The sequence below is a fragment of the Tasmannia lanceolata genome, unplaced genomic scaffold (assembly GCF_043159265.1).
Source record: "Tasmannia lanceolata isolate RefF3 unplaced genomic scaffold, GAP_Taslan_0.1 ptg000015l, whole genome shotgun sequence".
Classification (NCBI taxonomy): domain Eukaryota; kingdom Viridiplantae; phylum Streptophyta; class Magnoliopsida; order Canellales; family Winteraceae; genus Tasmannia; species Tasmannia lanceolata.
Window position 1 is genome coordinate 29,043,980 of NW_027518692.1, and position 27,866 is coordinate 29,071,845.

General features: G+C 37.1%; 1 protein-coding gene across 1 annotated transcript; it reads right to left on the minus strand.

Moving 5' to 3' along the window:
* Positions 1 to 27,436, minus strand: LOC143846127 (Insulinase (Peptidase family M16) protein). Its single transcript, XM_077354542.1, has 21 exons — positions 27,059 to 27,436; positions 21,349 to 21,595; positions 20,811 to 20,936; positions 18,235 to 18,372; positions 17,994 to 18,128; positions 17,265 to 17,522; positions 17,051 to 17,188; positions 15,295 to 15,364; positions 11,641 to 11,854; positions 10,211 to 10,316; positions 8,611 to 8,844; positions 8,284 to 8,448; positions 8,047 to 8,196; positions 7,605 to 7,696; positions 7,385 to 7,466; positions 7,168 to 7,251; positions 6,945 to 7,061; positions 6,471 to 6,581; positions 6,271 to 6,351; positions 5,184 to 5,378; positions 1 to 452 (listed from the first exon to the last, which is right to left on the minus strand). The coding sequence occupies exons 1-21, from the start codon at positions 27,265 to 27,267 to the stop codon at positions 375 to 377; spliced, it is 3,030 nt and encodes a 1,009-aa protein (XP_077210657.1). The 5' UTR covers positions 27,268 to 27,436; the 3' UTR covers positions 1 to 374.
* Between the last annotated feature and the right edge of the window lie 430 nt (positions 27,437 to 27,866).

The following is a 27,866-nucleotide window of genomic DNA, read 5'->3' on the forward strand; positions in this document are numbered from 1 at the left end:
TTTGAAAATAACAACAGAAAAGACAGATTCATTACAGAATAGCATCGACATTGAACAAAAGCGACTACATATGAATGAATTTGATATCATTATTCTTACTAGAATTTCTAATATTGAGGAAAGGGTCAATTGTATGTGTAAAAAAATGTATGCTACAAGTTGATATGAGATAGGCATTGAAAGCATTCAATTAGCTCATATGTGATTTTAGAGAACACCTGACTCAGTGATGAATTAATCACAGAACCCAGCTGAAAAGCTATTCTTCCCAGTTCCAGATCCGGGTTCGTTTTGATAATGAGCATTCTTTAATACCAGCTGGGGATCTTCACACTACTTGTACATGGGCCTCTGCTAAATCAACACAGCATCTCCTATGATTTCAAAGTACTCCGCGAATATTTCCACAAACTGACTGCTAAAACCACTGCACCTGCTACGCCCGCCAAAATCTGCCAAGAGCCAAATAAAATTGAGGTTTGATGTTAAAAGAAAAGAAAAGAAAGTCAAAGGATTTTGGATTTACAGTTTTCATAAATATGTGAACATTAAGTAATGAATATACACTAGTGTAGTTGAGATATGAACAAGACTATCCATTCAGTGTAAGCTACTCTACTTTACAAATGACATTAAGGACTGAATTTATACTGGTGTAGTTGAGAATATGAACAAGACTATCATTAAGTGCGAGCTTGTCTAGTTTACGAATGACTAGGTAGGAAAATTTCTCTGGGGCAGAGTACTAATGACCCGAGGAGAAAAAGGCGGCGACAAAAAATTTCTGCACAAGTAACAAAACCTAAGGCCCCTCCATTGACCATGGTCTCCACATGATCAACTTTGGGGGTCGGCCAAGTTTCGGGAGCCTCAGGAGACTCTTAAGATGATAACTTTGGTAGTGTTCGTTGAAAAATACTGGGAAGGTAAGAATGAAAAGCATCTAGCAGGGTGTCCTGTTACAAGAGACTAATAATGCCCCCTCGTTGACACAAATGTACGAAGCAGACGTAAAATACATGAGACTTAGGAAAGGTAAACTAACCGTATCTGAAATCATATCATAAACCATTTACATTGTTTAGGCCTGTTGCTAAGAATCACTAACAGTCCAAAAAAGATAATAGATACACTGATTGATAACCACGGAATTTATATTGGTTGCCATCATGTCTCAAAATAGTCCATGTTCTAACAAGCCAAAGAACAAATAAATTAACAAACCAACGCCGGAAAGTGTAGCCCAAACTATTCAGTACTTTAATAGTCTACACAGCTGAGAAACACTAAAGTTACGGACAATTCCCCTTTGTAGATTATAAGGGTGGCCCAGTGCACAAGGCTCCCGCCATTGCGGGGTCTGGGGAGGGCTAGATGCACGCAGCCCTACCCCTGCTTTGCAGAGAGGCTGTTTCCGTGAATCGAACCCGTGACCATCAGGTCACAATGGAGCAACCTTACCATTTCGCCAAGGCTCGCCCTCTACATTCCCCTTTATAGATTATGGATATTAAAAGCTAAACAACAGAACAACGAATCATGTCTCAAATACTAACCAATGTTATCTGTAAACTCGAGTTAGGCACTACACTCATGTTGGTGGGTTTCTCATTAGCCTCGATTCTGCTCCAGTGTCGTCAAGGGGACGGAGCCAGGAATTTGGTCTAGAGGGGGCAGAGAATGGTAGTTATAGCATGTTGGGGCCACCATTTTACACTTCATGTTTTGATAGATGGAGCCTACCATCTCCTCCTAACTCATGCATACAGTGGAGCCCACAATTTACGCTCTATATTTTGATGTAGTGGGGCCTACTATTTACACCTCATGTTCGATGGGTGGGGCCCACTTTTTTAGAGACCCATGCATGGCATGGCCCAAGATTGGCAGTGATTTAATAAATTCCAAGCACCCCCCAAAAAGGATTGCTTTCTACTATGAAAATCCCAATAATTCCTTAATGAAGTCCAGTATTTAAAACAAAAACTATGGGGCCACTTCATATGATGATCCAAACTGTTCATCTGTTGTGCCACAACATAAATAGGTTGCAAAGCCTAAATCATCTCCATCGGATGGTCCTAACCCTCTAATCTATACAGGTGTCTAATGGGAATCCCATTTTAGATCGAGGATTAGGATCATCCTATGGAGATAATTTAGAGGGTGCAGCCCCTTACCCAATTTAATCAGAGAGAGACTTTACTAATGTACCGTATAGAGATTGACTTTAGTAAAATACCATAGACAGATAGAGAGACTTTGCTAAAATACTGTAGGGACTTTAAACAAGAAAATTTCGAGCTGACTATAATATAGGGATCTCACACGAAGAAAAGGCTAACCAAAGCTAACGACTAGGAAAAAATCCCGAATTTAGGAGACAACTCTACGAAAATTGCTAACAGAACCTATCAACTAGGAAGAAAATCCCAAATGTTGGGTGAGGAACCCAAATTTCAAAGGGGCAATTTTAGGAAGAACTGCAAAAAACCTATTGAATTCGAAAAAATTCCATAATTTTAGGGGGCAATTGCCCCCCTTGGCTCCGTCTCTGAGTGTCGTCCACCATTCAAGTCCGACCAAAGTTACCTTTGCAATGCAAATCATCTGGTCATTGTCTGTATTATGCTGCAGCAAATATGCCTCTAATGCTTTTGCTCATTCAACACATTCTCTTTCACTGACTTCATCAAAACCTGGTATATGTATAATCCTAATGATGTATCGATTATGATCCATAGACTTGGGTCTTCCCGTCACAATCCCACTAAGATGAATAGCCATTCAAACCTAGGCTCTGATACCAAATTGATGCAAGATGTGTACAGAAAGATCATTATACATACAACTCTGATATCAAGTTGATGTAGGACAAATCTATGCAAGGGGCGTTATGGGTGAAAATTAGAGTTTTGGATCTTAAAATATGAGATTATAATGAAAAATACTTCAGGCTTAGGGTAGGTCTAGAAGGGTGCAAACGTATGTCATGAATAAGTAGGCGTATGCCGCAAAGGTGTGCCGCAAAGGTGCACACATATGCAAGGAAGATGCAAAATATGCTGGGAAGGTGCAAGCAAGAGTTTTGGTGAGACTAAGGGATGCAGGGATCAAAGAAAATAAGTAGATAGTGAGAGAAATAAAGAAAGTGTGTATCTTTTAGGTCTTATCCTAGGCTATGGTTCAACCAAGCTTGAAAGCAAAAATCTTGTTTCTCTATTGTGTTCTCAAAAACTTAACCCACTATATCCAATAGAACCCAAATAGCAACTAAAAACAAACTAGAATTCCTAACTTAACTAGAACTCCCTACATGGACATCTCCTATCACCAATAGACTAATATACTTCATTTAAGTTGCAAGGGTGGGTCCTTGGGGTCACTCAAACTCAAGTGATTAATTAAAAATGCCTTAATTACCCTTATCACTCAAGATTTTCGTAATACACTTGTGGGCCCCCTTTTAAACAATTGTAACTTAAAGAAACTAAATAATATTGATGAGAAAAGACTGTGGTACCCCTACTATAACTTAAAGGACCTAAAATCACCTAATAACACTTGAAATAAAAATATGGGGCCTAGGATGGTCCCCATCTGAAAGGAACTGAAGAAAACGCTGGCAAGTCAGATGAAACAAGAGTTTCTTTGAAAATTTATTTTGGTGAGGTGCCCTTTTCAACAACTATTGACATCGGGTTTGGATCTCAAGAGGGCCGTGATGTATTCATCCCCGAAATTAGGATTGTTTCCAGCTCTTTGGATCAGTGTGATAATGGCCCTTATGTTCTGTTGGCCTTGGTTGAAGTTGTGAACTCGTGTAGTAAGGGATATCTCGACCTCACGGTTTTTGAAGCTAATGCTAGATAGATGCGGTGAAGCACCTTTTCCTTGATAAACGGGAATTTGCTCTGTTGACATCCTTAGGAGAAACCCTATCCCCTTCCCTATATCGATTTCCGAAGGTTCAAGCCACTATTGAGTCCATATCGGAGGATGCAATTATGTCTCTCAAAGCTAACCTGGTTTCCAGGTGGGACACCAAGCTTGGAGTTGCCGTTCCGAAAGAGAGCCCTAGTGTCAAGTCTATATTAAGAATAGCGGAAAACTCTGCTAAAGCAGTTAAGATATGCTCTAAGGAATTGATCAATCTTGTTAACTACTTGTCGAAGTCCAGGATTAAGTCTAAGGGTCCCAGAGGCCCCAAATAAGCCTATTTTGCTGATGATCCGTTATTGGTTCATGTGTGGGCATTGGGACCCTATTTGGAGATCGTCGCTGAGGGTCTTTAGTTGCTCTTTATGATGGGAGTTGTTTTCTCATGGATTCAAAAATTGAAATTTGAGATGCATGGCGGCTGATCGGTTCACCAATTTGGTGCATCCTTCTCTGGAGTGGGGGTTTGGCATAAGTTTCTATCAGTGTTTTTGCCTTTAGTGCCTTGTTTGTAATCCTTTTTAAAAAAAAATTTCCTCTTTATCTTTGTAACAGCCTTGGAGGTTTTTTTAATGTTAATTCACTTCTTCAAAAAATATTATATTTCAAATAAAAATATTTTATTTTGATCATTCGAAAGAAAATTTCTTGAATATCACGATGCAAATATAAATAGGCATCAAGAGAAGAATTCAAGTAAACTTAAAATAGTATAATTTTCACTGGAAATGGGTGGACATACTTAACATACCATTTTACAAGATAATGAGCACATTGTAATTAGTAAGTAAGTACTTGCATATCCATTGACTTCTTCTAACACTTTTCAAATAACAATTTACACTAAATTGTGGTATTTGAACTTTAGGTTGAACAGTAGCAAATAGCATAAAATATTTACACAATACATGAGACAAACCACTAGATGTCAAAGACAAAATAAATGACTGCTTGCCAGAGAAAACTAACAAAACCCATGGCTTGTCCATGCTTCAGAACTGCTATTTGCATTTTATAGCTTGAAACTTGAAACTTAGTTTAACTTCATATATACGGTAAAATAACTCCCTAGGTAATATTCTTAGACAAAGTTTCTATCCTTTATGAATTTCAAGCAAATGAACTTTCAGTTCTGGAGTGAAAAACAGCTAAAGCCCCCATAATATAACTGAAAAAAAAAACACAAACTATTTTGAAATTGTGTGCTAAAAAGAAATTAATATTCATGATAAAATGTGACTGACCTTTGCATCTCGTCCAATTTTGTTTGGTGAAAATTGAAAGAATGAACTAACCAACTTTATGCGAGACAACTGGGGCATAAGAATGACCACAGTGTACTGTTTACTGCATGGAAAAGGCAATATCCTTTGTAATGCTAACTGTGCTGTTGATGGTCTTAACGATTCTCTTACTTTGGCACGGCCTTCATCTTGAATCTGCAGACATGAGAAAAGAAAATAAAAATAACTCATAAGAAAAGCCGCGAGAACGAAACCAAGTTCTTTGTGTGAGGAATGCATGTATAAAATATTTCAATGTATATAATAGAGGGCATATGTAATATCCATAGCTTGTGAGAGCTCCAAAAAAAAGTACGGGGTGCCTCTGCATGTCGAAATATACTTGAACAAAAAATCAAGTTGAGGGTTCAAGAATTCCGAGAATACCATCAGCATTTTTAGTCTAAGATAGTTTTAAAAGTTAACTAACAGCACTGAAGCTATATAACTTCACTCCTTTTATTCTTTTTTGTGGGGATTACAACATCAGATACAAGCCTCAAATTTCCTCTAGCAGAGTGATATTTAGAAAACAAAATACCTGCGGAAACAAATGTCTAAGTCCATAGGGTGCTGGGTCATAGCAGGCCTAGATGATTTTTGTTGCATTGATATTGGGCAAATAACCGTGTGTTCTTGCTAGCTAAAGATGGAGTAATGAGATGTCTCTTTAATATTGACGGGATGCAATCCTTCTCGAGCATTCTGTTTTGTGATTATATTCCGTATCTTATGGGCCTATATATTTTTCTCGATAAATTACGATCATAAAAGAGAAAGGTACTCAACCAGTTTGGGATAAAGGCTTCGTTGAGTTGAGTTGAGTTGAGAAATTACCATCATAAAAGAGGTGATATTTATCAAAGAGAAAGGCCCTCAGATCCATTCTGGCCTGTTTCCATATGTTTGATACTTCTATCCACGTTAAGAAAATAAATAAAACAAAGTATGTAATCCTGAGGTGTTGTTTGGAAGTGCAGAAAATCAATTCTATTGAAAACCCTGATTTCATTTTTCTTTTAATGGTGAAAAGGGGTCAGGTGCCTACCTCAAAAGAAGCACTAACATCACCAAAATAGACTCGTGACTGGTAGCTTCGCAGAATTCGCTCCAGCCAGTAATAGTTTTCCTATAAGGAGGCAAATTTATCACTTATTAAGATACAACTAGAAGGAAAAATATGCTTGCAAATAAAATCTATGAAACATTAAGATACTAAATACACAAGAAATATGTCTATAACTTTACCTGCAGTCCATTTTCATGGGCTCGTTGCTCAATTTCAAGGATAGCTGCGACGTCCTGATCTGATGGGCCTTCCTCCTGAATATGCAATATCTCATCCAAGGCAAGTTCAACCTGCAGGAATGTTTCCAAGAATTAAAAGGAATAAGTTGCAGCCAACGGCATGCAAAAAGGAGAAAAAAGAAAAAAAGTGGAAATAATAGATAATGAAAAATAACAGTAATTTGGCATAGCATGTGATTTTCATTTCTAGCCTCTGTTTCTTTCAACGTAAAATCGGCAAAAAAAAAAAATCTACCCATTTTTAAGTGAAAAAATGGACATAAAATTTATTTTACACCCATTTTACATCGAAAGAAACAAAACCCTAAGAAAAAAATGTGGAAATAAATATATAATGAAAAATAACAGTATATTGGCATAGCATATGATTTTTCACATCTATCAAAGATGTTCGATTTATAAATTAGGACATACCAGCTTCCATGAGATATCTGGATCACACGAAAAATTTACACTAATATCACCACGCACATCCCCCGTCCTTGAAGGTCTATTACCACCAAGGAACACAGATACACCAACGGAGTAGATCTAAAACATACATGTAATTAGAAGAAGATTAGGTTAATGAATATCATATTGGCACAAACTCTCAACAACTGAAGAGTAAAGAACTGAGTAGAAATAACTAAAGTACCTTCCCATGCTTGAAACGAAGAACTTGCATAATTCTGGTTTCCAGAAGTTTGTTCAAAAATCCAACAAAGTGAATTTCTTCCATCTTGCATTTGGTAGTTACACACAAAACAGAATAATTATTCATCAATGTGATCTAATTAGTCTAATAGACATGGACATTTCTCTTCGGTTTGTTATTAAAAATAGTCAATTAAATTATCGAAAAGATTCCACACCATAGATGTGTTCTTTAGCTCGACAGGAAAGGCTAACTGGACAGAACATTGTGCTTCCACCATAGGGCTGCGCACTACTTCTCTACAATCACAACACGGAACACATTTAGAGGACTTTACAAAAACCCCAATATGATCATATATGAGAACTTAAACATGAAAATTCAAAGTTCTAAAGTTTAGAACCAAAGATAAGTGGAATTTATACATGCATATCTACCTAACAATGGTTGCGGGAAAAGTGAATGGCAGACCCTTTAATTCGTCACGGTTGAAATGTAGGATTGGTTCGGAGGGCCTTGGTATTCCACCCTACATTTAGAAGCAACAACCAAGTCAACATAGATTTAAAGCTCAATGCATAAGTATATTAAGAGCACGGTTTTAAATTTCGGCCGAAATACAGAAATTTCGGTTGGGACCGACACCGAAATCACATAAATCCGAAATTTGGCCATAATTCAAAATTTCGGGAATATGTAATTTTTATTTTTTTTTCCTGAAATTTATTTTTTTTCCAGAATTTCGGCCAAAATTTTGGCATGATAATGAAAATTGTTTTTTTACCTAATTTCGGTATTTCGGCTGAAATTTCGGTTTTGGCTATGTCTGAAACCAAAACCGAAATTTTAAACCTTGATTAAGAGGGAGAAGAACCTTACCAAGTACTGCAAAATCAAAGGAACAGCCACTCTTGGGTCAACATTTCCAACAATGGCAACAGTAAAAGTTGAGGGGTCCTCGAAACAATTATTGAAATATTCACATGCTCTTTTCGGATCCACTTTTTGAAGGTCCCTAATTTTAATTGGCTGCAACCAAAAAAAATAAGTATCACTTGGAAGAAAGATGCAGCCAATCAGAAAAATTGCTCCTTAGAACAGTTAGACCATGCATACCCTAAAAAAATAGGAGTTCCCATAGTTCAGCTCGCGCACACGGTTTGCAAATGCAGTGTATGGGTCCCTTTCTTGTGCTCGAATCGCCTCTTCTGCCATTTGCATTACTATCTTAACTTCTTCTTCTCCTGGTACCACATTTGTTATAAATAGTTGATAGACAAGCTGTAGGATAGTCATAAAATAAATAGATTAGACAAACATGGAATAGGGCTATACACAATAAATAATAGTGTATCTATTACTAAACGATAATGGGGAGCACGACCATTGTGGAAGGGAAATTTTTTTACAATGGACATTAGAATGACTTCCGAGAGGGCATACCTGCAAGGCAGTCTCCAGGTCAGAAGGCGAGCAATCACCAGAAAAGGTTCTCATGTAAGCTCCAACTTTTGTACCAACTTCAGCCCTCTTACCAGCGAGCATATCCATTAGCACGGATGGTCTGTAACCAAATACACCAATTTCTCCAGCAATGGTTGAGCCCATAGAACATGAAAAATAATCACTTTCTGGAAGTTCAGATAAACCACCATAAGAAAACCCAGTGAAAAGAACCTGTTGAATATCAATTATGAATAAGAATCAAATTTCAACTGAAAATTATCTTTACAAACGGAAGAAAACCACCTTTGATAAGGAGAGCAGTTAAAAGTGAACATCAATGGTAATAAAATGCATTCTTGGTATTTACTGAAACGCATAATTAAGCAACCCAAGTATTTGTAACAGAGATTCTACAGAAGTGGACGACAAATAGAATATACAAATATATACAATAATACAACCACCCCACCCCAAACGTAATGAGACATCACTATAATGGTAAATGGAAACAAACAGCAACCACCAATATCCACACAGCCTCTTTAGCAAGTGGATCCGCCACCTTGCTGGATATGATGAAATATTGAAACGAAACTTGAAACTCCATCTGAATGTCAAAAGGCTCACAGCAACCACCAATATCCACACAGCCTCTTTAGCAAGTGGATCCGCCACCTTGCTGGATATGATGAAATATTGAAACGAAACTTGAAACTCCATCTGAATGTCAAAAGGCTCACAGCAACCACCAATATCCACACAGCCTCTTTAGCAAGTGGATCCGCCACCTTGCTGGATATGATGAAATGAAACTTGAAACTCCATCTGAATGTCAAAAGGCTCTTCAATGACATTTGCACAACACTGAAATTCAATTCAACTTCTCATCTATTTTTATTATTGACATTCCATTCAAAAAAATATTATTGTTATTTATTGAAGTGCTCTAATCAGTATCTAATTTTTCATTCAAATTTTACTTTTATTATTTTCACTCACAAAGATGGAGCTGCCATAGAATACAGTATTCTCCAAACAATATGATCTAGTATTTCTTATCGGACGTAAAAGTAGAAAAATCAAAAAACCATTTCCATTATTATGTAGAAAATGGCACTACTTGTTTAAGAAAAATTATCTCTTAAGTCTGTGCCAGAGAATTCATGCAACATACTACTTCATACAATAAAATAAAAGTAAAAAAGGAACCAGACATATGACTTTACATTCTTACAAACAATTAATGTCAGTGGATTTCAGGAACAATGTGTGTGCAAGACTCAATAAAGAACATAATAAACCAATCGGCCATGTCAATGTAGCACTGTAGCCCCATCTGCTAAAATACAACTTTAACAGCAACAGCTGGCAGAAATCCAACTATCAAGCACAAACTATATAAAAGATTCCTAAGCAATGTGGGATTAAGCTTGAGACGTTAATCCAGAATAACAAAGAAATAATTGAGCATGGCAAGTAGGTTATGTGGCATGGAGCCCAATTCTTATCATGCAACAAAAAAAAATCAATTTCTCAAGGGAGTCCACATGGAATTTATTCTCGTTGGAATCTTCTAAATCAAAAAATTTACAAGTACCTGATCATCAAGGAAATCCGTGCACTTATAGCACACCCTCATGCCATTTGATAAGAGTAACTCAGTGACCCCAATAGTTGGAAACTCAGACTGTTCTGTAATAATCCTGAAGCAAACAATTAGATAAAATGTAAAAATGCACAGCACAAAGGAAAGCTACAACTCCCAATGATTAAATGCAAAGATAATCATAAAGAAGCAACCAACTGAAATCACGACAAGAACTAACTAGAATGAGAACAATAACCAATTAGCATGTACTAACCCTCGATAATTCGATATGTTTTGTGCAATTGCAATAGAAATCAGAAAACTACGCATCAATGAACTAAGTTATTCACCAGAAAATGGAGAAAAATTAATACGCAAGCACATTATAAGGAGATTGCTTTAGAGAACAACTTCCTACCGCACACGTCTTTTCTGCAAAGAAAGGAGACAAGTGGGGCTCCTAGGTGACCCCCTCCTCAAGTTCAATTATGATGGTTCGTGAGTTAGGGAACCCAGGTTCTGTAGACATTAAGGGGATCTTGAATATAATAGTAAATTAGTAAATTATTTGCCAATATATTTATATAATTGTTTTCATTGAGGTGACCAGTTTTTTTATGTGAAAATATAGTTCCTTTGTTAAATTTACACACATGATGATATAAATTTAGAATTTTTTGGCATGAATAAACGTTTTTTTTCTACAATCTTTACTTCATGGACAAGACAGAGAGATTCTTTATGTCCTCAGGCCCCATAGGTGTGAGAGGCTCCAATGGATGGAAGTGCTTGCCCTTAGGAATGGTATTCTTCTCATCGACCAGGATGCCGTTGACTCTTTGGGGGTTGAGGGAGAGTCTCTTAACGTTATTTGATGGGTTAAGGATGGAAAGAATTTTCCTTGGAGATTCGCCAATGCTCTTGAGGATGGCCTCGATCATATTGAGGGCCACATGTACATATCCGTCAGCTAATGGAGAAAATTTGAGGACTCCTTGGTTGTTAGTGCCATTTTCCCACTAGAGGTCAATGTTGGCTGTTCTTTTCTATTTCTTCTTTGTTTGCCACTGACCATCTCGGTCGTGGTCGTTTCTCCTCCTTTCTTTTTTAAATTTTTGTATCAGTCAAAAGAAGTATCATTCATTTTATGGAAAAAAATCTAGAACATGAGAACAGAAAATTTTCCATCAAGTAATGATTTTTTCTGATCAGATAAATAAAACTGTTATTTAAAAACAAAATTATTTCAGTAAAGACCCCAAAAAATGTCAATAAAATGAACTAAATAACTACGTAAACAGACAGCAACAGCAGTGACTTCCCAGTGAATCTGTGAATATGTTCCAAAGTTTCTGAGTCCAAGGATGTCAAAGAATATCAACATTTTGACAAGATAAAGTAACCAATGGTAAATGGAAATCCTACAGTTCAAAGGTTACCCTGGATCTGGCATCGTGCTGACAATTTCTTCAGGAATGTGTTCTTCATCCCAAGGAGGGATGCTCTTTTCTTCCTCGAATGAATTTATTTTCAAAACAGAAGCTTTCAGGTCTTCAACTGTCGCACGAAATCGTGGTTCCACTGTCTTAATTACACAGCTGCATGTTGTACGAAAATTCTCGGAAAATTTGGAAATCTCTGATGCTGAAATATCTGTTGAAAAGATTTGACAAGAACAGCTTAGTTATAAAGTATAATAAATGGTGCCGCAGATGATACCAGCTTATGGAAAAGATACAAGGCAAAGCTTCAGCCATTTTGGTGAACATATACGAGATATGATTTAAGTCGAGTTAAGCTTCTGCAATGTGGAATATGGACAGCTCACTAAAACTTTTATACGGTGATAAAGAAGGCTGTGCTCTTAAGTTAGGCATTACTATTTAGCATCCATATGAGGGTTCATCAAATCTTTGAAGAAAACCATTTGAGGATCCAAAACAGGAATGCATGCATGCATGCATACATGGAAAACATGTCGACAAAAAGAATAGAGCATCTTTGAGGAAAAGAATAGCCTCCCACTAATTTCTAAAAATAGTTTGAGAAAACTTGGCTGAATCAATTCAACTCGAATGGATTCAGGGTCAAATAGCAACGGAGATGTGATTTTAGCAAGAGATTCAAACGTGACTCAGTCAACTGGACCAGTTGACTTGTGAAACCTAAGTGATTCAATAGGCCTGCAAGACTCAATTGAGTATTGTGCTTTACGTTTTAGAGAAGAAAATAGCGCACTTCTGTCGCTGCATTTTCTATTTTGATTCATATTTAGAGAGCGTATGACACTCACCTACAAATGGTGAGACTCTGTATCACACCTTTTGAGAAATTTCCTCACCATTACATAGGCCAAAGCTAAGTCTCATCCTCATCGATTCCCACTACAACCTCATTAATTTACACCAAAATTTGTTGCATTATCTCTGAAAGTAAGCATGCATTTCCCTTATTATTATATACGTAGACTTTTACAGTTACCTTGTCTCAGATTTTTTTTTTAAATGGTACCTTGTCTCAAATCTCAAATTTGATGACTGTTTCATCAAACATTTTTCAGAGTAAGCATTATTATTATTATTATTATTGTTGTTAACTACCAGTTACTACAAAAGCTTAAGCTGTTGGAGAAGGCGTTATTTATCTTTTATACTTTAACACTCCCCCGCACGTGTGGCCCACTTGGCAAACACGCGGCACATGTGGTCCCACTTTGAGCTGACCATCACATGTGGATTTTTGCTATCCGGGAGGTTTGAACTCGAGACCTTTGGCTCTGATACCATGTTAACTTACCAACTTCTCCAAAAGCTTAAGCTCTTGGAGAAGGCGTTATTTAATCTTTTATACTTTAACACTCCCCCTCACGTGTGGCCCCTCTTTCTAGGGTTGGCCTACATGTGGCACATGGGGCCCTTCTTTTGGGTTTGTCGATTGCATGTGGATTTTTGCTATCAAGGAGGTTTGAACCCAAGCATTTGCTCTGATAACATGTTAACTACCAGTTACTCCAAAAGCTTAAGCTGTTGGAGAAAGGCGTTATTTATCTTTTATACTTTCACAACCATCATCATCATTATAATTCAACTGAGGTGGATGCTCCCTCATGCAACAGCTGGTCCATGAAATGCCTTCTGCAATTGTCCCTAGCAAATCCCTATTATTATATACATATACTTTTGCAGTTACCTGATTATTGTCTCAGATTTGCTGATCGTTTCATCAATTTTTTTTTCAGAATTTTAATACTTCTACTTTTATATTTTTGTTATACTTTAAAATGATAGTTAAATAATGAATCTTAATTTCATGAGTCCTTTCTAAATCATTGGAAAAATTCAAGTCTTGATTTTCAATTTTAGATTTCCAAGATTCAATGAACTGAAGGCTCAACTCGCCTGAGTTCGAGTCGATTCAGGTTTCCGGGTTACCGTACTACAATTCTAATTAAAGATGAATTTTCCCACTCTGCTCATCAAAATTCTGTAAACAGATCTGTGATCCATCATTAGTCCCCCAAGGCCAGTAAGCCAATCTAGAAAGGTAGATGAAGTATCACTACCACCAAGTAAACATCAAGACAAAAAAGCGATAAAACAGCACAATTTGAAATATTTTCATCATCATTACTTACGTGCCAAACTAAAAAACATCAAGACACCTTTAGAAAACTGTTTGATTATATAACATAACAAAACTTATATTACCTTAAATGACTGCAATGCATTAATATGTGAAAACTATTCCGGTGTTGCTTAAACATGTATATATACCACAAACTGATATATGCAGAAAGACACATACAAGGATATATGTGTGTGTGTATTTACATAACTTATTTAGCTTAAATGACTGTGCAATGCATCTTAAACATGCATCTATACCACAAACTGCAATTATGCAGAAAGCTAAATACAAGTTTATAATGTAAGAAGTTGTAAATCTTGACAAGTCGATTAACTAACAGATTAGCTTACATGATTAACGAGAAAAAAAAAACACTTTCCATACGGAGCCTCCCTAAACCATGAAGGCCACACTAGCAGTGGCTGGAGATGATTCTCGCTTTAATTTGCTAAAGTAGAAGAGCGAAGGTAACATACAAGAAGGAAATTGGAAATAAAGACAAGGAAATCAAAGCAGCAATCACACACACAGCTAAATTAAGTCATGTATATAAATAAATTCCATTCAGTAATTACAATAATTGTAGGTGCTTTATTTTTTGTAACAGTTGAGTGAATTAAAGTCATGAAATTTTTCTAAAGGATTCATTTAGCCGACCCCAACTAGTTTGGGACAAAGGCTTTGTTGACTTGAGTTGAGTTGAGTTGAAGCTGGATGAAGAAAGAGCCAGACAATGGACAGCCATTCACACGTCGCATGTCAATCAGAGATAACCCAGATGGACCTTTTACCCATGTTTTCATATTCTTTTTGTATCTTTATTATCCGTACATAAATTTTATAAACTGCGTACAGATACCTATTGTATGTTTTCTGGAAGGGGTAAAATATCTGCATGGACATTCTCTTGCTTTTTGATGTCGATGTCTTAGACACCTCAGTTCATGTCAAAACTGAGACACGAGTCTGTGCCCATGATACATACCTATAAAGTCTGGATCCCCATTTATAATGAATCGAAGTTCCATAGAATGTGATGTCACAATTTATGAGATTGACTAATACGAAATATATGTAGAGGAGAAGATAAGTACTAAGTAGTTCAACTACGTAGTTACTCTGACAACAGGGAGTGGGAGTCACCACATTAAGCAGAGATTTCATGGGTCACAATTACAGAAACTAATATGCAAGTGTCAGTTGATTTCTTCGCATTCATTTTCCATTATAGTTTATACTTGAACATATAGAGTTCTTGGTAAGAAAGGTGAGTGAGAGCTCAAATTGGAAAAAACTGCGCTGGAAAAATAAATGCCTCCAAGGTTTTCAAGGTAGCTGGGCTATAACCAAGATAGGGAATATAAATCCTAGATTTAAATAACGTCATGTAAGAAATTTTGCAACTAAAACAAATCAAAGAATAATACCAAATAGACATGTAAGTAAAAGATACAAGCACTACTCACGAGGTAGAATAGTCTTTTGTAGTTGTGCTTCATACTCAATCCCAACAACAGGTTCATTGTGAAAAAAATGCTGCAAAATAACCAAACTAAGTTATCATGATGCAAAAGTGTTGGGAGGAGATAACCATTTCAAGCATCAGAATTTAAGAAATGAAAACAATTGGAAATGATTTAATAACTAAAGGGAATTTAAACTCCTAAGTCACTAAGTGGGTTAACAAATGCAAGGTTTTAAATTTCGGTTTTGGTGTTTCGGTCCTCACCGAAACCGAAATTCACGAAATCAGATAAAATAATATTTTATTCCATAGAAAATTTCGGCTGAAATTTTGGGAAAGTATTATTTAACGGAAAAAAATCTACTTTTTGGGCGAAATTCCTAAAATTTCAGCCGAAATTTACGGGGAAACGAAATTTCGACTGAAATTTTATACCGTATCGTGTATACCCAATTTCGGTTTCGTTCTTGACCGAAACCCGAAATTTTGGTCAAAATTTAAAACCTTGAACAAATGTACCATCCCACCAAATAGACTTGCCCATATTCAAGATTTATTCAATATCTTGATGGAATTGCATGCTTAATCTCGGTCATCTTTAGGGACACAAACTCCATGGATGATGACTTTGCAGACAATGTAGTCGACCTTCCAGAAATATGCATTTGAGAATGAATGTACAAGCACAATGTTCATTTCAAATTGTTTTTCGTTAATATATTTTCACCATCTATTGACCAAAAGGAAAACTACGTCACCAACTTGGATACAAAGTGAAAAGAACAGAAGAACAACACTCTAGCAGTCTAGCATCTTTTAATTGCTAACTTTTCCAAAATTAATTAACTATGTAGTATTATGGTTAGAGTTGATCGCTAACAACACGGACGTTATGACTCCAAAAGCAAGGTCAAGTCCAAAAAATACTTCTCCGAAAGCATGAAATAGCATAGAAAACTATTATACTGTAACAAATACAAAAAAAAGGGACGTCATAGAAAACGGTTTCCCTTTCCATGATGACAAAAATTCTGACACGCGTAAAATCCACTAGTATTCTGATCCCATGCTAAGCATGGGTGTGAAATGATGGGCCCCACACCATCAAAACATGAGGTGTAAAATGGTGGGGCCACCCCAATGCATAAGTTTGGATAGAGATGGTGGACCCCACATCATCAATAATATTAGGGGCAAAATGGTGGGCTCCACCCTATGCATCAGAGATGGTGCCCCCCACCCACCAAAACTTGAGGTGTAAAATGGCAGGTCCCATCCCATAAAAGACACGAGGTGTGAAATGTTGGCCCCATCCCATCAATAACATGAGTTGTAAAATGGTAGGCCCCACCCTATGCATGGGTTTGGATGGAGATGGTGGACCCACCACATCAAAACATGAGATGTAGAAGGCTGGGCCCACCCATACTAGGCATGGTTTATAAAATGTAGGGTCCCATCCATTATAGCATGAGGTGTAAAATAGTGGCCCCACCAGAGCAAGTGTACAATGGTGGCCTTCACCCATGCAATGTTTAGGCTGAAGCTCCACACTATCAAAACAAACCATGAGGTCTAAATAAAAGGTTTTCCAGTAAAAAAAATTCTTGAAAAGAAAGCAAATGACAATGGAAAGAAACATGCTTAGTATATATTATAGATAGATAGATTATAGATAGATAGGTAATGAACAAGAATAAAGGCAAGAAATCATAGAAAATTAAAAATAAAACCAATGATTTGGATTTTAGAAATACTTGTAAATATTCATCTCGCAGGGTTGCCGATTGCATCTGATCACGCTCCAGATAGGCAGATTCAATCTCTGACATCATTAAAGCACGGACAGTAGCTATTTCACGATCTGAAAACCCATGAATTCGAACCCTAGCAATCTGAAAATAAAGGCAGCCTAAGAATAAAAGAGAAACAAGCAAGTTGCCATTGTAACTTTTACAGCAAAAAAAATACCTCCATTAGCATTGATTCCAGAGCCTCAATTGTCCCGCTTTCTTTGCAAGCTGAAGTCATTATATATGCTTTGACAGGACGAACAAGAACATCTGCGGCAGAAGAACATGAGAAATATGGTGGATCTTTTCTGCGAGATATTTTAAAAAATCTCTGGTTCAAGGCACAATGGAACATGGCTTCTACTAGTGAATCCCTGTAGTCTTTCACCGTTTTCATCTCGCCAACTGGCATCTTACAACTGATCATCACTGCCGACTGGAAAGGCCAACCAAAGAGAGCAATTTTAGCACCATGGTTTTAATTTTCAGCCAAAATACCGAAATTTTGGATTTCGGTTGGGACTGACACCGAAATCACATAAATCCGAAATTTCGGCCAAAATCCAAAATCCAAAATTTCTGAATTTTGGGAAAATGTAATTTTTTTTTCTGAAATTTACTTTTTTCCCAAAAAATTTCGTCTGAAATTTCGGCATAATAATGAAATTTGTTTTTTTACCGAATTTTGGCCAAAATTTTGGTATTTCAGCTGAAATTTTGGTTTAGGCTATGTCCAATACCAATTTTTTTTTTTAAAAAAAACCTTGTTCAGCACTAGTGTTCCTTTTGTACATGGGTGAGTTAAAGTTGTTGACTGCATAATGTGTAATCTATACATGTATATGTGTTTTTCCGTATTGACAAACACACAAATGCAAAAAGAAACATGAAGATCTCGACTACTAACCCCGCCAGCTTCAGATTCAACAAAACATGAAAAGCGTGGTTCTCCATGAGAAGGAACAGGAAAAGCTGGTATATTAGGAGGGCTGGAGACTGAAACTTTTTGCCCAAAGTGAGTCTTTATCAAATCAACCACACTCTGCAAGAATAATGGCACTATTTAGAAGGGTAGACCAGAGAAGTTACTAAAAATGAAAAATAACTTAATAATTGTGCATGCAAATACCAATCCAACCAATTCAAACCTGTGTATCTGAAAAATCCCCAACCGCGACCACAGCCATGTTATGTAAATGGTACCACTTCTTGTAGAATTGTTTTACCGTTTCAGAAGAAACTGTTCTAACCACCTTTTCTAATCCAATTGGTAGACGTTCGGCATACTGCAATTGACCAAGAACAAGTTTAAAATATATTACCATGAAACTCACTACTCCTGCAAGATTAAGAAAATAATTACAATGGATATGAATAAATGATAATTAATTACAAGACATACGGTTTTAAACTTTTACCGAAAAAACACTAAACAACAGAAATGCTTCCGCTTCCATCCCCACCGAAGTGCATGAAACCAGTATGTGTTACATAATTATATAAATTGTATATGAATTGTGGTATATGTATTATTATTATTATTATTATTACTATTATTATTTTGAATAGTAGAAGCAGAAATGTGGTATATGTATTATTATGTGAAATGTGGCATGTACTGGATAATTAGACATGCGCAGTAGTGCATATGACTAGGTGTTCAATGTTGCTAAACCATCACTGGTAGTGTTTTTTTGCCTACGTGATGTTTTTTGAATGCATATTTGTCCATATTTTATCACTTCTTGAAGTTTCATATTAGATGTCCATTATTTGCATTTTTTTTCATGTGTTACCGTGATTTCATAGGATTTCCACCTAAATTTCAATCCAAAACGGAAATGTTTCCATTTCTGTCACAAATGAAACACGTAACAGAAATCGAAACCTGAAACGTAGAAGATTATAAAATCTACATAAAAATGCATCCTTCAGACTGCATTATGATTTGGAGTTACAATAAACATTTGTATCATTTACAATTACTCATTAAAAAGGTAGTTGCACAATGTGGGAGGGAGAGTGGGTTCAGATCTGGGTGCAGGAGCGGGGAATCAACAGTGTGAAGGAGGTTCAAAAGTAAAACAAGGATCAAGAGTCTAAAATGAGAGCATACCTTGCACAATTAAGCTTCCTGTAATAAGGTAGAGAATGCAAGGAAGCCAATTATTATGTTTTCCAATAAACCCAATTTTGTTTTTTTAACGATTGTACCCAAAAGAATTTTATTAATAAAGATGTACGGATGGACTAAGTGGGGAAGCCACAAAAAGAACATGAAGTTACAAAAAAAAACACACAAGCCTACACCATAGTTAAAGTATGCCTAACACAAAGCTCCACTTGGTCAAGTCCCTCACTCAAAGTATCAGGTACATTCTTAGTGCTTCTTTGGATATGTCTAAAGGAGGGAACCCAACTCCTTACTATGATCCATGATTGTAGTGCAACAATCATAGCTTCCCAGAAACTTTTTCCTTAAAAATGAGAAATCCAATGAGAGAAGTCTCAATCTTTTTGAAGAACTCTTCAACAACCTCCCCTAGATTATTCATAGAAACCCAATGAACATCAACTGGGCCCTGATTTCCACGAGAACTTCCTAAAAAGCTGAGTTTGATAAAGTTGAAGAGAAAGAAGAGAGAAGGAGAGGAGATACGTAAAATATGGACAAAAAATTGGAAGTACTTAGTAATAAAAAAAATGCCTTTGATTTAGCAATTACCTATCACACATATCGGGTTAGTTGGAAGCATGGTTTGAAATTTCCACTAAACCCGACACGAAACAACCGAAATGTTTTCGTTTTCATCCCCACCAAACACATACCGAAACTGAAACGCATACCAAAACCAAAACTGTAAGTGTATTAGTGGAATAGTATATCAGAATGTGTTACATAATTATATTTATATGAATTACATATAAAGTGTATGTATTATGTATTATGTATTAATATTTACATGAATTACATGTGAAATGTGGTATGTACTGAATTATCAAACATGCGTGATACCTCATGTCACCAAGTGTTCGATATTTGTTAAACCATTATGGATGGTTGTCATGTTTATGTGAATTTAAGTGTGCATTTGTGCTTAGTCTAGCATCTTCTGAAGTTTGATCTTAAAATTCTATCATTTGCAACCAAAACTTCCAACCGACGTCGAAATGCTTACATTACTGTGACAACCGAAACCAAAAATGAAACTTTAAAACTTGGTTGCAAGCACCACCATTCATATTGTATTCAACATAATTCTAGTAACAACGGTAAATTAATAGTAAAAATCAAACTAAAAGGAATTGGAAGTACTCTATAATCAAATGCCTTTGATTCAGCAACTGCATGTCACACATATCAGTGTAGTTGGAAACATCACCATTGAAACTATATTCAACGTATTTCTAGTAGAAGTCCCATATAAATAACAATCAAAAATGAATCTCAGATGAATGTTTTGATTCTCGGGAAATACCCATTGGTCTGAATTGGGTGGGGGGTCAACAGACAAAAGAAGAGAGAGGACTCTGACAACCCATGAAACAATCTTATTCAGACGGAGATTCCTAAATAAAATCCAAAGCCATCTCTTTCCTGCATTCGTCCAATCTTGATCGCATGCAATCAAAGAACTTGCAGAATGAAATATTTACAAGCACAAATTAAAAAAGAAAAAGAAAAGAATACAGAATGTGACTATAATAAATTTAGTAGCAGAACCTTTGATCCTTCCATCATAAGAACCCAATGCGCGTCCTGCATCCGTCCGGCAGCATTCCGCCCTCCCCTGTATTCTTCCAAAACTGCTCCTCTTTCTTTTTCCAAGTCTTCTGATGAAACTCGAACCTATGCAGTAAAAATGAGCAACTTAACAAGGAATAGTAAAGGTGTTGGCTATGTCACAAATGTAGTTCTCGGAAATTTCTCCGCAAGGGAAAATCTCGGGATATATTAATTTTTTTTAATTTCGTCGGGTTTATATCAAGAAAGAAACAATAAAAATAAAATTATTTAAAAAATATATAAAATATAAATTTAAGAAAAAATATTAATAAAAATATTGATAAAATATCAGGATATTATCACGATATTTTATGGTAAAAATGAAAATATCGCTATATTTTTAAAATCTCAGGATTATTTTGGGATTTTGTCGTTTTCTGTCGCGATAAAAACGCAATTTTTTGAAAATATCGGAGCTATTTGTGACATAGGGTGTTGGGGGGGCAAGTAGAGCACAACAGAGGACTGATGCTACCTCAGAGCTAAATTCTGCCAAAACTGATAAGGCTTGGGATAGGAGATCGGGCTTGTCAACAGGAACAAACAACTCATAGATGGTTTCATCTGCAGACGTTGAAGCATTCTGACAAGCACCAAACTCTGCCCCAATGCTTTCCAAAAACTTAATAATGTCGTGATTAGTATATTTCTTAGTGGCACTGAAAGCAAGATGTTCGACTATGTGAGCAACCCCACGCTCCTCCTCCTCTTCCAAAACTGAGCTGCCACAAACCAACAAACTCATTCATTTAATAAATCCGGTGAGTGGAAATATGTACAATTAAATAGAAATAAATAGCTTTCAAATGGGAAAATTCATTTTCCTTAATCAAGAAAAGGTTCCATTTAAAATTTTAACATTAAGGCAGCTGCAAACAGGAATGAATAAATTTAACATAAGGTAAAAAACAGAACATTGTGCTAAACAACATGAAAACGGATGCTCACTGCAACTCAACTCAACAAAGCCTTTGACCCAAACTAGTTGGGGTCGGCTAAATGAATCCTTTAGAAAAATTTCATGAAGAAGGTGAAAGGAATCTACCTGGCTCTAGTTGGGTTCTTCTACGGGGATCATTTTCTTCCATTCTATCCTATCCAAGGTCATGTTCTCTTTTATGTTCCTAGCTATCGAGTCTTTCCTCACTATTTCTACACAAGTTGTTTTCAGTCTGCCTCTACCTCTTTTTACTCCATCAATTTGCACGAGTCGCCAAATTAAAACAATAAATACAGGTCCCATTTGATTTGTCCTCGCTCCAAAACTTAATAGGTGTAATGGTACGCAGAATGAATATATTGAAACATTAAAAAAAACTCAAAAAAAAAACACAAAAAAGGGTTATAGGTCAGGATAAATGAATTGCATGAAAACAAGAAGAGAACAGCAAGACAACAATTAATGCATACACTTCATAAGTACTGCAACTTCAATCATTTGTGCCCTAACATTGGACATAGTCTGACACAATCTCATGGTGAAAATAAAGCAAGGGGCAGAGATAGGAAATGATATCAACACAGCCATATTTTGATATCTGCACAAACCCAAGAAATATAGTTGTGCTGATAACATTTCCCATACAGATTTGCAAAATCATAGTTTAACTAATCATGCAAAAGCTAATAACAGCAGCAAGGAAACCCCTTGAATAAAAGAAACATGCTAGGAAAAACTTAATACTATGTTCAACTTCAACTATCAACGAATTTAAGTCTTCGGCACATGGCCTTTACATGGTTTACATCGACCTTCAGTATGCTCCACGGATTTGTAATCCTTATCAGATCCTAAGTTTCCAATTATATACAGATTTAAAGCGAAGGGAAAACAAACCAGAGAGAAGGTATTCATTAGTATAGAGGTGTATAAAATGGAAAGACGTACAGCAGAAGAAAACTGGGACGTAAATTAGCATGAACAGAAAAAGGATGGGTGAAGAAGAGATAATGAGAAAAGAAAAGATTAAAATGCCCATTTGTGTGCTCCTTCAAGCCAATAAAATACCTCTTTTGATCAGTAAAAGCTATGTAGGAAGGAAAGGTACCATCAGCTTTTTGGAATGTGGTTATGCTACAACTGCATTAGAGACCACCAAAGAAACAGGAGTAACGGAGACCAATTCAACCCTCAACTCAACTAAGCCTTTGTCTCAAACTAGTTGGGGTCGGCTAATGAATACTTTAGAAAATAATGCACACAAATGGCACGGGCCTATCACCCCCAGCTACTTCCATAGTTTTAAATTTCCACCGAAACCGACACGAAATGACCAAAATATTTTCCATTCCCACCGAAACATATATCGAAAACAAAATCGTTAGTGCGTTGTCGCTATGCTATATCAGTAAGTATTACATAGTTACATTTCTATGAATTGCATCTAAAATGCAGTGTGTGTGTGTGTGTGTGTGTGTGTGTGTGTGTGTGAGAGAGAGAGAGAGAGAGCGAGAGAGAGAGAGAGAGAGAGAGAAATTATACGGTGGACGGCCGTGCATGCACGTGCAGCCAAAAAATACAGTGGGGCCTACATTATTTGGGTGATTCAAACCATCCATTTGTTGGGACCTTACGTAGATAGGGTGTGCCCAGAAAATCTTCTCCACAGGATGATCCTAACAGTCTGATTTCCGGAGGTTTAAAATGAACGGCACAGTATGTATCCTCCATGGATCAAAGGGTTAGAGTCATCCTACCGAGCAAATTTCTAGCCACACCCTACCGACATCCGGGCCCAACAAATGGATGGTTTGGATCACCCAAATAATGTGGGCCACACTATATTCTTGGGCTGCACGGTCCTCCACCCTATAATTTCTCATATGTGTGTGTGTGTGTCTATATATGAGTAAAGTGTTTCTGAGCTCGAGCTCAGATAGCTAATCTGAGCTCGAGCGTCAAAAACTCATGTGGGCCCACATTTGTTGGGTGATCCAAATCATTCATTTGAAAGGCCCTTACATGGATAGGGTGTGTACCAAAAATCAGATCCATACGATCATCCTAACCCATCCAAAAGTGGAGGATGGACAGATACTGTTTCTCCACAGATCTACCAATTTTTTCCCTCGACAAATGGAAGGGTTAGGATGAACCTATGGGCCTGATTTTTTGTAGGCACCCTATCCATGTAAGGGCCTTTCAAATGATTGCTTTGGATCACCCCAAAAACGTGGGCCAACATGAGTTTTTGAGCTCGAGCTCAGATAAGCTTATCTGAGCTCGAGCTCAAAAATACTTCTCTCTCTCTCTCTCTCTCTCTCTCTCTCTCTCTCTCTCTCTCTCTCTCTCTCTCTCTCTATATATATATATATATATATATATATATATATATATATATATATATATCACTTTACATGGGAGCTCCCTCAAGGAGACTCCCATCTTTTTTTCTTTTTTAATGGTATCAAAGCTGATCCTCAGAATCAAGGGAAGAGAGATATTAAGAAAATAAAAAAAAGGACCATCCTCTTCTTCCTCTCCTACTCGCTGCCCCAACCCTCTCAATCCCTTATTCCCACCCCACTGGTGCGCACTCCCCACCCTCAAACACCTAATCCCCTCCCTCTCAATCCCGTATTCACACCGATACCCCCCTCCACTCGCGCCTCTCCATCCCCAACCTCGCACAACCCCACTAACCACCCCGCACAATCCCACTGCCCCACCTCGCGCGCTTAGGCATTCTGCAACTCCTCTTCTTATTTCGTAACAGCTCCCTCTCCCATCTCCATTCATCACTCCCACCCACCATCTCCATTCGATGCCTCCCTTCGTAACCCTAAACCCCTAATCCATCCACCATATTCCTTCACCTATTCCTCCACCACCTATGCATTTCAAAAGTTTTTGCATCAATCTGAAGGACCCTTATTTTCTGACAGCATCAGAGACAAAAACAAAAATTATTGATAAGGATGACACATTCACAAGGGAAGCTATAAGCAACAGCTAGAGTGTGGACAGAGGAGATCCTACAAACTACATAGATAGTCGATCAACGGCGATCAAAGTACACTAAGGCATAGATGAAGACTAAAAAAGAGGCAAAGGGGCTGCGGACCTTCTCTTTGGCAAGCATATTGGCCATCTAGTTCGCCAATCGCCGGAAATGGTGGAATGACATCTCTTCCCCAATCAGATAGTTTGTTACTTCATCAATGATATTAATATAGCGCCAAGGGACCTTAGCCGGGACCTCCAACCACTAGATGACATTCCAAGTGTTGACTAAAATAAAAAAGGGCTGAAAGTTCCAACCTGTACGAATCCACAATACTAACCAAACTCGAAAAAGCCACTCTAGTCGAGCCATCATGACCACGAACGATACCTTCCACGCCAGCAAGACCTACTTTCCATAAGCTACATTCATCAAAGTTTAGCTTAAAAGAAACCGAAGGGAAGGGCATCACCTAGGAGTCAGGTGATCCACATGCACAACACTACACTGATAGAATTCCCCTCGCATCTCAGCTCAAAGCAAGAAATCCCCGTCAACCAGCTTGAGGATGAGGCACATAGGACATAGCTATACATAGTAGTGCATATCTGCCTGCTCGACCTTGCAAGAACCCTAGAAGACACTCTTATTCCTCTCCTTCCAGATGACACGGAGGGTAGCTATTAGGGATAGACACCACAACACGATCCAAGAAAGAAAGACCAATTCTCAATCAATTCTGCAACCGATCTTGGGAACAATAAGAGGATCCGAGAGAGGTTCAACAAAAATCTCTAGATCGAATGAAGCGGTGAGGACTCCAATGAAGCAGAGGTCTAAGCGCTCCTTAGTGGAGTCTGACCAATGGGTCAGACTCTGATGGATTATCTCGTTATTGATGGAGATTCCAGTAATGTGATTAGGTGGATCAGAGAAGGCGCTTGTTCCCCTTGTAGGTTTACAGATGTTATTGAGAAAACCCTTGGTTTGATCGATAGCTACGCTATTGAGATCCGACATGTTTGGCGCTCGACTAATGATGATGTTGATCTTCTTGCCCGTTCTAGAGCTGATAGAGATCAATTTTTGAGTTTTGATCATCTCCTTCCTTGAGAAGACCTGTTTTATTTCTGTGTTTGTTTGTTTTTCGATGCTTGCTATTGCCTTTGTTGTTTAGACCTCCTCTGTCTTCCTACTTTCTTGTTTCTGCTTAATGGAATCACTATTCAAAAAAAAAGAACACATAAATTTATAGCTTCCATCTACACAAATTGAATTGCTTGTGTGCTGTCAATGGATTAGACATCTAGCATATCTTCTTGTATTTTAGTATATAATGGACTCCTACATGTCAATACATTGAAATTTTTATGGCCTGGGAGAATCCATTCTATTTCAAAATCACCAAAACCCATCAAAGGAGGTTGAAATAATGGAAAGAAACTAAAGAGAATACCTAGAACCTGATAAAGCAGGGAAAAGAATCAACATAACCTTTAAAAAAGAAAAGAAAAAAAAATCCTTCCATTCAAATAGCCACTTCAGCTAAAAAATATTCTCAAAAGTACGTTAAACCAACAAAATCCCAACTACTGAATTCAGCAAAACCACCAAGAAAACCAACTGGTTTCAACTGAACCATTCTAAAAAACAAAATTCAGTAAAAAAAATGATTGCTATTTATCAAGATAATTCACTTAACCCTTCTACTTCAAACTCGCCAAAACCCATCAAATAAAAAGGTTCATTTAAAGAAAGAGAGTTTAAAAAAAAAAAAAAAAGACGCATAAGAAAGGCCTACTAGAGTCTTGAGCAGGGAAAGAAAAATTCACAACGCATTGAAGAAAATCCACTTCATTCAAGTAGGAAATTCACCGAGACCCAATTCCCAGAATTCAAAAATAAAAAAAGGAAACAACAACAAAAAAAAAGGCCACCAAGTTTTTCAATTAACTACCAAGAAGACCAATCAATGTCCATTGACTCATTCAGCTAAGCAAGTGAAACAGAACAATCAAAATTTCTCAAGACAATTCCCTTCACTCATTCTAGTTCAAATGAAACAAATCCATAAAAATTCTCTGCACTCAAGCTACCACAGCAAATTCACAAGAACCCAATTCACAGAAATCAAAAAATGAAAAACCCAACAAAACCCATCAAACAAATTGAAAAGAAAAACAATTAACACCCAAAAAAAACCCATATAAAACCATTAAAACAAAATTTATAATCACTCACCCGACCTTCACGGCTAGAGCAAGAGCTGCTCTCATTTTAGGCTTAGAATTGGATCGAACATAGTAATAAAGCCCATTTTCGAGCCTCCCATAATCAACTCCAACTGGGTTTTCTCCAAGAAGTTCATCCATTGAGACGTTTACAAGCTTCAGAGATCTGAATCCATGTCGGCGAACAATCGAGGGGGTGTCTGTAGGAAGTAAATCCATGGCAATAAAAAGAAAAAAGCCCCCCAAATGCTGAAGATGGAGGAGGAGAAGAGAAAATGAAAGAAAAAAGCCCCCCTAATTCTTTCTTTCGCACCCCTCTTTTGCTCTTCTCTTCTCCTCTAACCCCTTCTGCAAATCTATAAAATGCCAATTTTTATTTTTATTTTTCGCTGTCAAACTATAACTTATGAAGAAGAACAAAGTGAGAAAACCTACGCATTGGAATGTGCCACGTGTAACTTTAATTGCTTGGGACAGCTCCCTCTAGTATATTTAAGACTACTCTTTTACAATAGAGGGGGCTGTGCTAAGTAAAAAACGAAATATATCACTTCCCATAAGTAAAATAGTCTTTGGCAACTACGCATAAAGTCACTTTGACGATCAATGGTTGACAGTAATTTTTGGGTCCCACATGGAAGTTCTGTATGTAGAAATCAAGACCGTTGCATCACAAGCAACCCCCATGGTCTTCATCCTGATAGAAAATCAACGGTTTAGCTTTTTCGGCACGTACATGTCCCTGTGTAGGGCCCGAAAACCAATCGTTACCATTATGACTCTCATAACAATTAGTCGTTCTCATCTTTAAATAAGAG